Below are 17,840 nucleotides of genomic sequence, written 5' to 3'. Positions count from 1 at the left end.
AGTACTCCCGCCGGCCCCAATTCTGACAGTTTTATGGCTTTTTATGCGTAAAATACAGACAGCTATGTCGCCACAAAGCTCACATGAGCTCTTTTTTGTTCTTTTGTATTGTATCGGAACGGCATAAGCTCGTTCAATGCGCTAAAATCAAAATATCGGGACAGAAACAAGAAGAAACATACCTTCAGCAGACGACGCCATGTTGAATATCCCGCCTGAATGACGTGTCGTCACGTGACCCGGCGGTGGTTGGCTGGTTTCGCATAAGGATCGTGCAAATCACATAAGGCTCGTGTGTGTCACATAGTGATTCGTGCGAATTTCATAAAATTCGTACGTTTTCGCATAGTGATTCGTGCGAATTTCATAATATTCGTGCGTTTCTGCATAGTGGTTCGTGCGTATCACATAATATTCGTACGAATTTCATAGGGTTCGTGCAAATGCTTAGGCACCCCTGACGTACGGACAGGCTGCTGCACAGCTGCACAGTGGTCCATGGTCGGGTGTCACTACCAGTCCACACCCCCTTCGTACTTGGCGGGCTGACGTCAGAGCTGCGTTGCGCAGTACGTAGAGGGCACATGCAAATGACAAATCTTAGGCCACGGCAGGTAAATTCTATGGATGACATCATCGCGCTCATTAATTATATTTCAGCCATACATAGTATGGTGAAATATATTGTTATATTGCAATCCATACATAGTATGGGATTGCAATATATTGCTTTTCCTTTGTCTCTTCTCCTGTCAAATCTTCAAATTGATTCAACTTTTTCATTTTTGGGCCAAATGAGCTGAAATTTGGCATGGAGGTAGGGATAGCAAATACCCCCAGGTGTTTTTTTCACTTTTTTGATAGAGGCCTTAGAAATTATGATATTTAGGGTTTTTGGTCATTTTTAGACAAAATATATATATTTTGGGCCCCTGTGCCCTGGTATTAAACCCTAATGACCTGAAATTTGGTACAGAGGTGCATTGGACATATAAGCACAGGAACCCAACAACATTTTCTTCATAGACCACTTCAAAAATTAGTTATTTGGAGGTTTTTAGCCATTTTTGACTAAAAATGTCTATTTTTGGCTCCTATGCCCTTGTATGAAAGCTAAATGACCTGAACTTTGGTATATAGGTGTATTGGATATATGAGCAGAGGAGTCCATCAACACTTTCTTCATAGATCACTTCAAAAATGAGTTATTTTGGGGTTTTGGGCCATTTTTGACTAAAAATGTGTATTTTTGGCTCCTATGCCCTTGTATGCAAACTAAATGTCCTGAAATTTGGTACATAGGTGCATTGGGCATATGGCCACAGGACCCTATCAACGTTTTTTTTCCATTGGTCACTTAAAAAATAAGGTATTTTGGGGTTTTCGGCCATTTTTGACTAAAAATGTATATTTTTGGCTCCTATACCCTTGTATGAAAACCTAATGACCTGAAATTTGGTACATAGGTGCATTGGACATATGAGCACAGGGTCCCATTAACACTTTTTTTCATAGATCACTTCAAAAATGAGTTATTTTGGGGGTTTTGGCCATTTTTGACTAAAAATGTATATTTTTGGCTCCTATGCCCTTGTATGTAAACCTAATGACCTGAAATTTGGTACATAGGTGCATTGGACATATGAGCACAGGGTCCCATCAACACTTACTTCATAGAGCACTTACAAAATGAGTTATTTTGGGATTTTTAGCCATTTTTAACTAAAAAATGAATATTTTTGGCTCCTATGCCCTTATATTGAAACCAAATGACCTAAAATTCGGCATGAAGGTGTGTAGGACAAGTGCCGAGAGTACTTCATTTTCCCTTTGAGCAAAGATTACTTCAAATTGTTAAATTTTGGGATTTTTTCAAGGATGAAGATGGATTGCAATATGCTGTATTTGCTCCTAAGCAAATGTCGGCCTTTCTAGTATTCGTAATGTTTCTTTCTTTCTTCTTTCTCCTGTCAAATCTTCAAAGTGATTCATCTCCGCCGTTCCTGGACCGAATGACCTGAAATTTGGCACAGGGGTAGAATGGGCCAATACCTTGATGCTTTTTTCTCAGTTTTTTCATATCTGCCTCTAAAATGATTTTATTGAGATTTTTTTGGTCAATTTTAGACCAAAACTGTATATTTTGGCCCCTGTACCCTGGTATTACAACCAAATGAGCTGAAATTTGACAGAGATGTGCCTTGATAATGCCCCCATATAAATTCGATAACACTTTTGGTGTACAGTACAACAAAATGCTTATTTTTGCGATTTTTTACCAATTTTTGACCAAAAAAGGACACTTTTGGCCCCTGTACCCTGGTATTACAACCAAATGAGCTGAAATTTGACAGAGATGTGCCTTGATAATGCCCCCATATAAATGCAGTAACACTTTTGGTGTACAGTACAAGAAAATGCTTATTTTTGCGATTTTTTTAACCAATTTTTGACCAAAAAAGGACACTTTTGGCTCCTGTTATCCGAAGTTGAAACGCTAGCGATGGTAAGATAGTTGGTAAAATGATCCAAGTAAAATTTTTGGCTTAAAGTACTGTAAAAGGCTTAATTACAGCACTTTTTTTAGGGGAAATTGGTTTTCTTTCGTTCTCCATGCCATGATCTTTCGGACGTTCACCCCTCAGAGCCGACATCTGCACCTGCGTCTAGCCGGCAGGAAGAGTTAATTCAATTAATGGTTCAGCCAATCAGCGAAGAGGAAAGCGAAGGCTAATTAATATTCATAAGCGGGACCACACAATACGTTAACTTGAAGACTCAGGCCGTACAGACTTCCGTTGAGAAGGCTTCTTTTATCAGTTTTTTTAGGGCCATATCTACGATAATCGTAGCAGTCACTTACTTCTCTTCAGCAGTTTGACTTTAAAATATTTCAGGTCAAAGCTTCAAAGACAACTAAAACCTCATAAACAACAAACTTTACTTAGCTCAACAGTATACAAAAATATTGTACGGGTTGCCATCCTTAGTTGAAGCGCTTACTTATAGCGCTAGTATCTTCGATGCGCCGTTTGCCGCCGTGCGACTTTTGTTGACGGTCTGATATCCCTACGTCGCCGCCTCGCTGATATTCCCACGAACATGTTTCAAGAAAAATACCCAGCAAAAAACGCTGTTCTGCGTCAAATTCTATTCTATAAAACATGTGGGACTCAGTGTTACAGTCTAAATATTTTGTAGAAGCACCGCTGTAGGAAAGAAGGTCCAAGCAATGTAAAACATCACGTAGCATGAAGTTCGCTGTCAAATGGCACACAGCACATGGCTGTTTGAAACTCTAAGTCTAATCAACAGCCGTGTTTGATTGATAGCCGGCGGTCCTTTGATGAAGTCGGCGAAAGGTGCGTTAGTTAGAAAATCTGCGTTTAGTTTTGATACGTAATTATAAGTTAGACAGTTTCTCATCAATATTTTTCTTCAGAATTATTTGAACTTAATTGTACATCTAAACAATTGGCTTACCTGTGCAATGTTTATATGATTAATGATCATGTGTAACGTATGGCTCCTAGTCAATAGATCAGCATTTTCTCTATAGTGACCACCTGTCTATAGTGGCCACATTTCCTAGTGCTGTTGTTGTTTGACATAAACTTTGAACATTTAAATTGTAAGTAACTTTAAACTGCCAGAGTTTCAGCCCAATAAAACACTCTCAGCGCCAGCCTCGAGGGTATGAACAGACTGACCAGACAGACGAAAATAAATCCTCGAACAAGGTTCAATCGTATCTTCCGGGTCTGGCAGGAAGTTGTTAAACTAAAATAAGAATAGGCTCGATGGCTGATTGCATACAAAGTAAAACAGTTTAACAGTTTTACAGCTTGAAGAAAACAAACGCTCCTACAGTACCTGCACCTGCTTGATAATTATTAAATCGTATGCCCTACTTGAATAAAAAAAATTCACTGCAATAATAAATGTACCCACATCACAAGGAGCTTATACTTTTTTAAACTTACACCTAGTTATCGTACTGAAAATTGTTAATGACATTACATGAAGTCATTCAACAATTTTCAGTCATGATGAAAATTTTCTGAATGGAAGGTGTGATTATTGTCATTTTCTGAAAAATAGAAGCAAGCTCTGTTTTTACCTGGAATCAATTCACAATACCAGTCCACTTTGGGGGATAATGTACTGTTAAGAGGATGTTCCATTTTTGCGCAGGGGTGATTTGGAACAGTCCAATGTTGCGTGGGAAGGGGTATGGCTGAAATATGCTGTATTTGCTCTTAAGCAAATGTCGGCCTTTCTAGTTTAGCTTGATTTCAGAAAAAGAAAATTTTTTTCTGCTTTGGAGATGGTCAACATGACGAGAAAGTGTTAAAATGGAAGTGATTCGAACTACGCCTGTGCCTTTGGGAATAACTACACGTGCACGGGGTGTTCCATTCTTCACTTCTTATTTTGATTTTATGGCGTATTCTAGTATCAAAGCTGGCAAGGGACTTAGTATAGCGGCACCAGGTGCTCGTTTGACGGCCTTTGACCGGCTATCTTCCTTTGGTCGGTTATACTCCTTCGCCAGCTTTGATACTATCTCTAAGGCACCATAAGGTCTGCTTGGAGACCAATCATATTGAACGTACCAACTAACAAAACAAGGCAGAAGCAGAGACCAGTTACTGATACGATAAAGACATTCATTTTTTTCTTCACAAATTTCTTTTCTCTGTTTTCCGCCGGTTTGGAAACGTATGGAACATTTTATACCATATTGATGACTTGAACATCAGAATAATGGAACCTGTTAAAACCATTATGCCAAAAATTACTCAAAAGTTACTAAAAAAACTGGATATGGTTTTGGAAACGGTCAGACGTAACTAATTTTTGGCGTACCTTATCACCTGGATGTCTAACCTACATCGACTTAAAACCATTGTTTTCCTTAGGATGACCAAACTCAGTCCTTTCAGAGGAATCTGTTATTGTCACTTGATCCGCTAGGTGCGCTTTGTAAAGTCAGCCAGAGTAGTGGACGCTTCCTCGCTGAAGAAAAGTGGGTGGTGGCAGGTGGAACCACTGAACAGGTTAGTAACCATCAAGATGGTGCATGAAAATTTTTTCGAAAATGAATTGATTTGTTACAGTACTTCATTTTGAAACGCGTCACCTTACTTCTAGTGAAAAAATTAAAACCATCAATGCAAAAACAGTGATCTGAGATTACCTTGTACACAGGCTGATTTCTTTTACATGTTGCTATCATACCTAACGCTAAATCTTCCGATATTCGCCACTGGGTTATGTAATGAGTTAGTGACGTCACTGCCTTGACTGTCAGGGATCCCATGATCCTCTTCGCTCTCTTCTATCATGGCTGTGATTGTGTGAGCATCATGGAATAAACGCCTCTTCCAATCAAGTTGCATCGGCTCCTATGATTCACTATCGCGTCCCCTTGTCAATGTTGGCGTGGTGTGCAGCGGCTGGGAAACGATACCCAGGCCCAAACCCGAACTTTGAGCAGGGGAGATCGCACTCTGAGTGGACGGGAAGCCACTAGCAAATGAGGATGTAGGTTAACAAATGGCGCCATCACATGTGCAGGAGGGGATCTGGTTTTAGCTCCCCAGCGGAGCCTTTGGTCGGAAGTTATGCGTGTCTACACCTCATCCCTGCGCCAACTTCGCTGAACAACCCCCAGAGGACTCATAGAAGTCGCAGGGAGTAGTACTCGGCCTACCTATCCGGCAAAACCCCGAATCTTCCCAGTGTCCCCCGGCCGTGTGAGTACAACGTCAAAATTCACCAACCGCCATGTTTCTTTCGTTCAACCTTCAACGTAACGTTCTACCCGATTTGACGCGGACCGCCCACGGACTTTCCCACCTACGAACTTCGCTCGACAAACTTCGTCTGATCACCGCTGAACTGTACCAGCTCAGAAGAATATCATCTACACTGAACTGTGTACCAGCCAAGAGGCACTCTATGCTCCAGCCGAGAAAAACATCGCTCACGCCGAACTGTAACTGTTAACACCACCGGCCAAGAGAGTCACAGAACTTTGACACTGTCACGAACTTTGCCCAAACAGAACTCTGCTTTACCAGTATTTTTTTTTCTTTTTCTGCAGATAATCGATATTGTATTCGTCCCCATTTTATGTTAGCTAGACATTGTTATCTTGCAGAAAAACATTGACAATCTATTTCAGTTCAACTGTTACCTTCATTTGTCCGTAATGTATTCACAATCTGATGTTACATGTTATCTCTCATATTGTGTTTAACAAACCTTACCTCATTAGTCAACAATTTTCTTCACGTACATTGTAATGTTATATCTGTCTTTTCATTAGATCTAGATTTCCCAAGTATTGTTAAGGGGATTATTTCATGGACTTCACTATTGTTAATGCACACCTTGCAGATTTTTAGTATTTATACCATTTTATTACGAAAAGTAGACAACAGGCTCTGTTTTCTGACATTACATTTTTGTTACCACATGATAGTTTGGTAAAAAGGAGAAAGAGAGAAATAAGAAGATAAAGAGAAATCACGCCACTGGGTTATGTAATGAGTTAGTGACGTCACTGCCTTGACTGTCAGGGATCCCATGATCCTCTTCGCTCTCTTCTATCATGGCTGTGATTGTGTGAGCATCATGGAATAAACGCCTCTTCCAATCAAGTTGCATCGGCTCCTATGATTCACTATCGCGTCCCCTTGTCAATGTTGGCGATTGGTAAATACATAAATACAAAACGCGTTTCAAGGAATATTATCATCAAAGATCGTCAATATCACCATACCCACATATTATCATACCCATCAAGTTCTACTTAGTTATTAGTGTTTTCATACGCAGCGTCTCTTAGAGTTGCCACAGTTATGAGTGAAATATTGTTTTGTCACGTTTCTTCTCCTGTCACAATCTTGAAAGGGATTCATATGCAACACCCCTATGTTTTTCGAAAAATGTCTTTAAAATGATTTATTGAGGTTTTTGTCCATTTTCAGACCAACACAGTATATTTTGCCTTCCGTGCCCTGACATTAATTTAAATGACCTGAAATTTGCACTGGATATGCACTGTATATTTGGTTAGAGGATCCGAGTAAAATACTTTTAAAATTCTATTTTTGTTTGAGGGGATTCGTGTCTCTTTCGGCGTCCTGTCATGGAATCAATCAAGGACCCCGTGGTACATGTGGTGACCTAGGGTGACCCCGCGCCTGCGACGGCGATCGGCTTGCACCTGCTGATTGAATCATATGGGCCAGCCAATCAGCGAAGAGGAAATGTTTCCCTGTTTAGCCCTGTCTTTGCGAAGTTGATATGAACGACAGTCTGCCATTGGTCACCGTAAAAAAAGAGAGAGATTGTGTTCCTACCGAGGGGTGAGGCTAACTGACATGATATTTATGATCATCCGGTCCAATGCTATGGGAGAGTATTTTTGTCAAAAGCCTAGAGATACTTTTATTTCCCTACTTATTTAATTCTACGCTTCTTGCAGGTGCTGAACACTTTGTTCTCCCTACTTATCCGCCCGGAAGAGGACAGCGCCTTTGACCACGATGTTCTGAACAATTATCACCATTACAAGATGGAGTATGATGCTGCAAAGGCCACATAGACGTCACATTGCATACTGGTTAACCCGGAAGCTGTTTTGACCTCAATGACTGACACTGTTGTTCTAAATCTAATGCGGCATTTCTGTGCTTATTGTTGTTGTTGTTGCAATTCCCTGTCACGTAAGCTCACAATGGATACAACATATTTGATGACAATCATAAGTACTAGATGTTTTAGGTCTCACTACACGTTGCCGACTTATGTACGTCTTCAGTGATAAGAGTAACCAGTGGTGATTCAGTCGATGCATCAAACTAAGAATTGTGAAGCTCAGTACATTGTACTCGTTACAGTTGTTGTGCAATAAAGTGTATGTGTATATGTATGTACGAATGACAACGTCAATTCCCAGGTCAAAGAAGAGTATGTGACTTCTCGTCAACATTTAATAGGTTACCGCTTGTCGGCGAATGTTGGACACCGAAGTAAGGAGGTTCGACGCCTCAAAATTTATAGCAGGGTCCAAATTATTCAACAAGAATATCTCTCATTGATGCTGTACACCAAACCCGTTAGACACACAATCCTTTATCTGTCCTTGGTGATGAACACCATCCGTATGCTCGCAGACATACCTCTCCCCAGTGCTGAACACTAAAAATGCGTATTTTTCGTATTTGATGAAATGGCAAACACATCGGTAGACAGATTTGTTAACTCTTTTTATTCATTAAATATACATATAACGTCCTACTCTGCATGAAATATTGATATATGTCTTATGATGTCCATGGAATCTCCAAAGCCCACAACACGTAACATATAACAGAGTCAGAGATACGTTTATGAATAGAATACATAAGTTACATTTACATACGATCCTTAAAAGTTCAAACGGATTTTCTAGTTAGCTGTACGGGTATTGGACTGTTTCTGCCAGTTCATTATAGTAAATTTCCGTTTGTTTCCAACTTTGGAGACAGAAGTGTTTTTGAAAACGAAGTTAGAGATTTGAAAACAGGCGAATTGAAAAACGAACTCCTTGTTTACACAGATTAGTTCCTAGTTTCAATATCAATTACATGTATTATCTCTTCACCTTACGTTACCAAAATGTCATAATCAGAAGCATTTCCAAAGACTATCAAACAGAACTGGGTACCTTCCCATCAACACAAACAAAGGGCATCACGTAACCTTTGTTTACGAATGGTGAACAGAATTTGCAAGTTGATTAACATATGACAATTTCATACATTGTCTTAGGGACTTACAATATTGTCACTGTCCATAACGATATTCTTCTTTACAAACTAAAATATCAGTTTTGTGTTTTATCATCTATTCTGTTTTTAAACCGCTATCTGTCAATTACATTTTGTACTTTGAATCCACGCGTAAAAGCCGTCTTAGTTGTCACCAGGAATGGTCTTCTGCACGTCGGCAATTTCGCACTTGCTGTCATAACTGCCGCACTGGTAACTTCCGTTCTGTGCGGGCTTCAGGCAGATGAAGCAGAACTTCTGGCCACAAACACAGGCCTGGAAAAATATCAGACAAGGATATGAGGAGTCAAAAGAGACTTGTTTTCGCTTTAAATGCTTTACCAACAAGGAAGGTCCAGGGCACGCGCCAGGTTCTTAAATAATCATTCCCCGTAGGTTTTGTCCATTCTGACCAAATGAGATCGAAGATGAACGTCACTTTAGTTTGGACTGTTCACAATATAATGATAAACGCACAAATCTGTTAACGTTTCTTTCAGCTTGCTCTTGTTACTTTCCGTTCGATAGATAAATAGGCAAATATATAAAAGAATGTTTGTACCGTAGAACCAATAGTGTAAATTACACGCTAGACTCTATATGTTGACTTATTCATATCTATAGATTTTCATATATGTCTGTTTATATATACATGTAGTTGTTATAGACCTTACGAAAGTCGCTGTACGTACTTTTTTGCTATGTCAATAAAGATGTCATTGTACAAATGATGTTATTTGATTAATAGGCTAATGAAATAGGTGTGATTATGGTGTGTGTGACGTTAAGATGCGCAATGTTTTGATCTATTTGTAATTTTTGTTTAAGTGAGTCAAAATGCCCCGCTGAAGTAAAGCAGTTGTAGCAAGGCAAATCAAGGCAAGTCATGTGAAAAGGCAAGTTACAACACCGTACCATGTGCTTGCAGGCCTTCTCGTGCTCGATGAGCATGCCGCACTTCAGACAGGCCCTGACGGCGGGACAGCCTTGGACACCCACAATGGTCTTCTTCTTGCAGTCGCGGAGGATCTTCAGACGCGGGTCCTCGCCACTGCAGCCGGCGGTGCCACACTTCTCAATACCTCCCCCAACCCACTGGTGCAGGCAGTGCCAGCAGAAGTGGAACTCCACGCCATCAGAGGCCGAACACAGCGGGCACACCACGCGCTTGTGTTTCTTGTTGATGCGCTCACACAAGGAGTGGCACTTGGGACACTCCTGGATTCCCATCCCCTTGCGGAGGTAGTTGTCGGAGATCTTGGTCTCGAACTGCTTCTTCTCATCTGGTGTGAGAACGGCGAGACGACGGACTTCCAGATAGGTCCACTCCTTGCCACAGTAGCCCCCAGTTGGACTGATGTAAGGACACTTGAAGATGTACTTCCCTGCACTAGAGAAATCAATAAGAAAATGCGCAGTGAATCGTTATGGACCAAACCCGTAGCCACGTTTCATTTTTTCCATAAGAGCACTAATGTAACACATGTAACTTCTATGGTAGGTGGAACAAAAGCAAAGTAGAAACATGCAAATGAGCGGCTAATTTGTATTATTGATATGAAAATGCCACAACCCATGGGAATGATGGAAAGTTAAAGGTGACCGTATATTATAATGTTAACCATTAATAGATCATGTACATGTACATGTATATGTAAATATGTGACTATTTGCATAAACATTACAAAAGCTCTAATATTTCATGGAGGCATGAGGTCGTCTAGTTCATAATATATGTTGCACAAAGAATCAGAATCTTAATAATTTTACACGTTTTGGAATCAGTGGCAACACCGTTAACCTATTCTAGGCTTCAAAGGCAAATACGCCGCAGGTCTGTCTGACCGTAAAGGTGCACTCTCAACTGCACTTGCGTCTAGCTTGCGTCACTGCGGGGTTCGAAAGATATTCAACGAATTTCAGAGATAAAGAACGAATTTTCTTACTTTTTGTGTATTTTGTCGTCACCTAAGCAATATCTAAATTATAAAAATCGGACAAAATAACAAAACAGTGATGCAGTGAACGAACCACGCAGTGACGAAAGCTTGACGCAAGTGCAGTGAGATTGCACCTTTAGAAAGAATTGGTGACAGTTTCACAAATGTGCCGCAATACACAGTTGCCAACATGCCACAGCCCCGTATTGTCTCACCTCAGCAGACTCTCGCAGTACGTGGTGAGTGTCTCCGGGGTGATGGCGTGTCCGCAGGACATCTTGGCGCGGGGAGTGTTGGGGTCATCCTCCCAACTGATCATATCAGGAGCCTCCGTGGTCTCGACGTCTTCGTCCAGTTGTTTGGGCGGAGGAGACAAGTCTTCCACGGTGTCGCTGCCTCCCTTCAGACGCAGCACCACGGTGAGGTTGGACTGGTCCTCCATCTTGTAGTCAGACAGGTATTTCTTCTCTTCGTCATCATACACAAGCTGTTTGGTTGTGTAGAGGATGCGCTGGGCTGTCGGAGGTATGCCGTTCATCTCACTGATTTTGTTGATAAGTTCGTTTACTGTGGCATCCTGCAAAAATATCAAATCCGCACATCATTTCATTGAGGGCTTCGAGACGTCTCTAGAGGCTTACAAGTTTCGGTCGAGCTAGGGAATAGTCTTGACCGGGTTTTCTTACAGGGGTAGTCAGAAATATTTTTGTGGCAGATAGGTCGTGATGTAAGGAAGAAGTTTTGTAGGCTTACAACCCCTAGCAGCTTGCTCTGGAACTGCGGGGGCTCTTTTGTCAAAATTTTCCAAGGAGAATAACTGAGGATAGGAACGACAGATAGAATCCCATAATACATAGAATGCAGGTAGCTTAGACAGAGATGTACATAATGTAGCATAAATTATGTAAATTTAATGAGGAAAACTATACTGGCATTGTTTTCCAAATCACGGGACTTAACATGTAAAATATGTAGTTTATGGCAGGTGGAACATTAACAGATTCCAGTTATGTGAATGTATTCCTCAGTTGCATAATTAATGCAAAAGTGTCAAGTGTATATAACCAAGCATATTATGTAGATATGGGAGTTATTTGCATAATCAGAATATTTCCTGGAGATATGAGGTCTCATTTTTAGGTATGCTGATCCAGTAATCATACAGCACTTTCTTATCTGCAAGCTCGACGGGAGAAACCCCTTTTCATCAATTTACTAATACTACACCATACGTTTTTATACTATCCTTTCCTACATCTACATGAGGTGAAAGTTTACAATACGTGCCTTGTGGATCCTCACAACGTTTGTCTCTCCACGTAGGCCCTTGACGAAAAGCTGCCAAATGCCGTTTCCCTCTGGCATCTTGTATTACGTTACGAGGCGGAAAAATATAACGATACTCAAATCAGTAATGTGCCGTCACCGAAACCCCAGCTGTGCTATGACTGAAAAATGTAACCCTGGTCGTGTATAACATAAGGCGGTACCAATGCTATAGGTAGATGGGACAGAATAGAAATTCCTGAAATGCACATAAATACCAGCGAACGCAGAAGGTGAATTTTGCTCGTTATGTCGTCATGTAATGCGTACCATATTGTAGTATGAAGTCTTCAATATCAGGGTGTAATAATCTCGTTTATGATTATTTTTTTACGTGCATAAAGGAAGAACGCCCCTATGGCACTGAAATGGCACAGCCCTAGCCATAAAGGTACTTTCATGGTGAGCAAACGATACCATGGTACTTTCCGAGGTTCCGCTTTCTTTCTTTACGGGGTAAACACAGTGAATTACGTCATCGAACTTTCCCTCGCATGTGCCACTTTTCAAAGAGGGGTGCTAGTGATGAACGTTCCACAACTACAAATTGAATTGAGCTTAAACATGCGTGTCCTGTGGCGTCGAGTCAAAAGAATAGTTCGTGGCTCTAACTGTCAGAATCTGTCGTCTTAACGAACAGTAGAACCTAGTACATTTTGCCCCCACCATGTCACATAATTTTCTGTCCCACACACCTGATAATGAAAGTGATCACCCCAGCAAATGAGTCATGGAGGACTGAAAAATAACCCGTGGGGGATTTTCACCATTCTGAAATCCCCGCTGAGTAACTGTACAAAGTCTGAGTGTGTAACAGCACTATTTTGTGTAAAGGTGAAATTTTGGCTATCATACTCATAGACCGTATAGCTTTGGCTAAAATCCTGTGGATTATGGAGAAACAATTCGCGTCCAGGTGAGTTTGCTCTTATGTTACTGTACGCGGTCACCCGGAAGTAGCCGTTTCGCACAACCGTAATGGAATTATTTGTATGCACTGTGATGAATGAATCGAAAGGTTCAAATAATTGCATAGGCATACTTTTGAAATATCTAAAGCACTGTTATTGGACTTATAGAACCTTAGGTATCAAGGAAACGACACCAAACATCAACTACAACAACATTTAAAAATCTATGTCAGCTACACGAAACATCATTATATCTTATAGTTATACCATGTAATCAGTTATGGCTTACTTAAGATGTAACGTTACCTTATTCCTGGATGATAATCAGACTTAAGCGTCCACACATTTCTCACAGACACGTAGATCTGTCCTTGCGTTTAAGTCTGGTTATTTTTCCTTGTAGCTTTCACTATTATTTTGCTACACGAACCTACAGGGTACAGAAGGAGCTTGCCGCCCTGAGAAAGTCCCCTCCCCTCGGGATCCAAGTGTCGCTGCCGTCAGACGACCTGCATGTGTGGGAGGCTGTCATACCTGGACCTGACGATTCTCTCTATAAAGGTAAGATGTTTACAAAACAGCAAAGGGATGCATTTCTTTTAACTACTTCAATCTAGACATTACAAGGAATATCGGTACATTAATAGATATAACTGTGGTGTACACTTGCGTAAATAAACAGGATTCCATGTTAGAGTTGTAAATGCTCACATACCATGGAATTCAGTGAGTAACTTTTAAATATCTTCCAACCCTTTTTTTTCTGTTCACTTAACGTTATTGTTTTCCATCATTCTTAGAAGCAGAAATACCTGTATCTCTGTATAACACTAACCCCAAGTATTCTTCTCCACCAACAGGCGGAAAGTTCAAGATACAGATTCTACTCCCGTATCCTTTGTTTCTCTAACGAGAATCATTCTGCGTCATAAGTAGCATTGATAATTAAACAATTTCATGTAAAATTTCGTTACTTACATGTAGCAATCAACTCATCATTCTGTCAATTAATTGGTGTAGGAACAAGGTTCCAAGAATATTGTTCCATACATTGATGTACTATCTTATTTCTTGACTGACGTTACAGTGAGAACTACCCGCTCGCACCACCAATTGTAAGTACAAACTGTAACGTTACATTATTTTGAATATATCAAATCTCAAAACAAAACGAGACTGAGTGCAAGTTAAGATACATACTGATAATGGTTCGATATAGACTTTGATTTTCTTTATTCAGAAATTTCCATTTTCTCTGGAACATCGGAAAAACAGACTGACACATGTTGAGACCGTGACGCTTTCATATTGTATGACCAAACTCAGTCCTTACAGAAGAATCTGTTACTGTCACTTAATCCGCTAGGTGCGCTTTGTAACCCCGATCTACCACCTGAACGTCAGTCAGAGTAGTGGACAGGTGTGTCTGCGCTTCCTCGCTGAAGACGAGTGGGTGGCAGGTGGAACCATTGAACAGGTCAGTACCCGTCATGTTGTTCATGCAAAAGCTCAATGTTTGTCATAAATAACATGATTTGTTACAGAATTTGCGATGTTTCTTGGGGGGGGGGGGGCGGGCCGTGTCTCTTTCAGCGTCCTCTGGTGACCTAGCGGTGAACTCCGCACCTGCGACGGGGTCAGACGGGGTCGGCCTGCACCTGATAATTGAATCATATGGGTTAGCCAATCAACGAAGAGGAAATGTTTCCTCGTTTAGCCCATATGCGAAATCGATATATATGAACGACAGTCTGCCATTGGTCACAAAAAAAAAACAATTTTGTCCGAGAGATTGTATTTCTGCCGAGGGGTGAGGCTAATTTATATTCATGAAATCCGGCCCCATGTCATGGAGACGGATATTGTATTTTTGTCTAAGATACTTTCATTTCCCTACTTGTTTAAATCTACGCTTCTTGCAGGTGCTGAACGCCTTGTTTTCCCTACTTATCCGCCCGGAAGAGGACAACGCCTTTGACCACGACGTTCTGAACAATTATCACCATTACAAGGGGCAGTATGACAGAAAGGCTCGGGAATGTGCTGCAAAGGCCACATAGATGTCACGTTGAAAACTACACGTATTCTTACAGATTTGATAACCTGATAATCCTTGAAGCTATTTGGCTAGGCTTAACAGCCTAATGAAAGACACTGTTGTTCTAAATATAATGCGACGTTTCTGTTGTTATTGTTAATGTTATTGTTGCAATCTTCCGGTCTCTTAAGCTCAAAATGGACACAGCATATTTGGTTACAATAAAAAGCAAAACATGTTTTAGGTCTTACAACACGTTACCGACTCATGTATTTCAGTGATATGATGAAAGTAACCAGTGATGATTCAGTCGAAGGACCAAACTATATATGGATTCAGAGCCCAATTCATTTGTGCAATTGCAATAAAGATTGATTGATTTGTTGATATTAACTGTGATTTTTATTCTGAACGACATAGAAGTTCTTTTGGACTTGAAAACGAAAGCTCGCATCCAAATGAATCAGTCCTACACCATTTCTACCTTTACCCCTTCACTTACACTTAGCGAAAACATTGTTGTAGTGTCCATACTAGTGTCTTCGCTCTCCTATATTCATCTATCTATTCATTTATGTGCACTCAGAGACACTCATAGACAGGTCCTACTTCTATCAGTTTATTCTTCTGTGTTATATTTCTGAAGGTAAGCTGGTACCATAACGCAAGTGTCATTTACATTTGCTACACAGCACATTTTCTGTGTAGCACGTAATGGCATTTAATATCCGGTCTGGATTAGTACCTTAAGGGCATACGAAACCAAAGTACGACACATTCTGTTTATATTCCACAACCATGATAGTATTATTCAAATAACATGCACGTTCGCATTTGCACCAAATATACACCCTTTCCCGTTATAGGACATTGTTCCATCAAAACCCATTCTTCAGACTGAGGATTTTATTGCAAGGTAATCCAATTAAGTAGGTGACGTCATATGAAAATAATATAATGATAATAACATGGCAACTATTTCATAAACTAGCACCACGGTTCGAGAAAAACATACTTTTGAGAAGCAAACGGTGCTTATTATACTGCTTAGTCATTGTGACTTTCTGATATTGCAACATACTACAATATTTCCTTTCACGCGTACGGCTCTTCACGAGTACATTTTTCTTGAGCCAATGTACTGTGTTCCGAACTAGTTGCCATGTTACATAATAACGTTACACGCTTAATTGGATTACCTTGCAACAAAATCATCCAGCTGCAGTCTAAAGAATGTTTTTTTTATGGCACAATGTCCAAGGCGGGAAAGGCTGTATATTTGGTGTACATGCGAATGCGAACGTGTATGTTAATTGAAAAATACTATCATAGTTGTGGAATATAAACCAAAAAATGCTGTACTTTGATTTCGTACGCCCTTTGAAGGTCCCCATTTACGTCAGGTGACATGTTGCCTGCCTGAGGCATTACGTAAGCGAGAAAGCACAACGGAGTACCGAACAGCCAATGGGGGAACATGCCAAGGGGCAAAGGATAGCGTCGTTCACACCGAAACTTACTTCCGAGAAAGACACGGGTTTCACCTCCATTAGCAGACTCTGACAGACTGGTACGTGCCTTTGTTAGCTTCTTCTTAAATGATCTTAAATAGCACGATGGCGAGTACATTTCAAGAATCCAGCAGCTTTGACGACCACTTCCTGACGTGTCCAGTCTGCGTGCTGCACTACGGAACCCACAATGTCAATGTCCCCAAAGCTTTGGAAGGGGCGGGGCCAAGTTTTCGGCAGTACCAAGCCTCTGAAGCTGTGCGGGGCCAAACCTTCTGTCCAAATCATGGAAACCGAGAAACTTTCTACAATCAGCCTCGAGGTGACGAGCAGGGCCCAGCAGAATTCGCTTCTGTCGCTGAAAGCCAGAAGCAAGTTCTACACGAGTTGTTAGGGAAGTTAGAACCCCGAGCGAGAGAGGTGGACTTCGCGCTCAACGACGTCAAGATGGAAATGTCCCAAATGCCAGCATTTTCCAACACAGCGATTGAGCAGGCTAAAGCCTATTTTGATCACCTCATCGCCTTGCTTCAAAAGAGAAAAGAGGAAACCGTCAAAAAGATAGTTTCAGTCCACCAGGAAGTTGGTGGATCATTGCAAGCGCAGAAAGAAAAGATGGAGTCTGAATCAGCAGGGTTGGCGAGTGCAGCTGAATTCTGTAAACAAGTACTGGAACACGGCAGTGAAGTGGAAGAACGTGACCTAGAGAGGATTTCAGAGAGGGTGGAGGCGCTATTCGCAACACCAACCGACCTAACATCGAAACCAAGTCAAGTCATGTTACTGAAGAGGAAGTCAGTGGAAGATTTCGGTGTTGACGTCAGCAGGGCAGTTTCGCCCCAAGTACAAGTCAGAGAAAAGGTGGACGCGTCTAAGTGTGCAGTTGACATAGAGATTCAGCCTGCCGTTACAGAGTTTTCAAGAGCCTCCCTACTCACCACAGTTGACAGATACGGGCGTCCGTGTGTTGTCCCTGTAAAGAACATCACAGCTATCCTAATGAACCCCTCAGGCGAGAGGGTACCAACTCAGGTGAAGGAGAAGGGTATGGGAGTGTGGGAGATTTCCTACACACCTGAGATCACGGGCAAGCACCGGTTACAAGTGGAGGTGAACGGGCGGCCTGTGGCGGGAAGTCCGTTCGATGTCAATGTGGAAAGCAGTCACACCCCTGTCTTCACTGTCGGACACTATACTGAGGTGAAAGACCTTCCCCATCCTACAGATGTAGCCATGGATATGCAAGGCAACATCGCAGTGGTAGAGGAAGGAAACAAGAGGGTTCAGAT

At 41.2% G+C, this 17,840-nt stretch overlaps 4 protein-coding genes and 1 long non-coding RNA gene across 5 annotated transcripts in view; 3 read left to right on the top strand and 2 right to left on the bottom strand.

Annotated features, from left to right (window-relative positions):
• The window catches only part of LOC118416328 (zinc finger protein OZF-like), a 1,666-nt gene extending 1,465 nt beyond the window's left edge, over positions 1–201 (bottom strand). Inside the window, exon 1 of the mRNA XM_035821454.1 lies at positions 183–201. Coding sequence (XP_035677347.1) covers positions 183–201 — 19 coding nt within the window. The remainder of the gene's footprint in view (positions 1–182) is intronic.
• Positions 202–466: 265 nt separating this feature from the next.
• Positions 467–9,112, top strand: LOC118417940. The gene is made up of 3 exons (XR_004831414.1): positions 467–614; positions 4,978–5,060; positions 7,499–9,112. It is a non-coding gene; the product is annotated as an uncharacterized LOC118417940 (long non-coding RNA).
• LOC118417923 (uncharacterized protein DDB_G0292642-like) lies at positions 8,266–12,225 on the bottom strand. The gene is made up of 4 exons (XM_035823692.1): positions 12,053–12,225; positions 10,981–11,342; positions 9,741–10,215; positions 8,266–9,101 (listed from the first exon to the last, which is right to left on the bottom strand). Exons 1-4 carry the CDS (start codon positions 12,128–12,130, stop codon positions 8,970–8,972), a joined length of 1,047 nt encoding a protein of 348 aa, XP_035679585.1. The 5' UTR covers positions 12,131–12,225; the 3' UTR covers positions 8,266–8,969.
• Positions 12,226–12,794: 569 nt separating this feature from the next.
• Positions 12,795–15,429, top strand: LOC118429780 (ubiquitin-conjugating enzyme E2 D1-like). The gene is made up of 6 exons (XM_035840416.1): positions 12,795–13,007; positions 13,439–13,563; positions 13,863–13,893; positions 14,090–14,117; positions 14,369–14,479; positions 14,925–15,429. The coding sequence occupies exons 1-6, from the start codon at positions 12,985–12,987 to the stop codon at positions 15,060–15,062; spliced, it is 456 nt and encodes a 151-aa protein (XP_035696309.1). The 5' UTR covers positions 12,795–12,984; the 3' UTR covers positions 15,063–15,429.
• Positions 15,430–16,656: 1,227 nt separating this feature from the next.
• LOC118416226 (tripartite motif-containing protein 3-like) overlaps positions 16,657–17,840 on the top strand; it is a 1,905-nt gene continuing 721 nt past the window's right edge. The window contains exon 1 of the mRNA XM_035821346.1: positions 16,657–17,832. Coding sequence (XP_035677239.1) covers positions 16,657–17,832 — 1,176 coding nt within the window. The remainder of the gene's footprint in view (positions 17,833–17,840) is intronic.

The sequence above is a fragment of the Branchiostoma floridae genome, chromosome 1 (assembly GCF_000003815.2).
Source record: "Branchiostoma floridae strain S238N-H82 chromosome 1, Bfl_VNyyK, whole genome shotgun sequence".
Taxonomy (NCBI): Eukaryota; Metazoa; Chordata; class Leptocardii; order Amphioxiformes; family Branchiostomatidae; genus Branchiostoma; species Branchiostoma floridae.
Note: the sequence above shows the minus strand (reverse complement) of the source record. Positions and strands in the feature narration are given on the sequence as shown.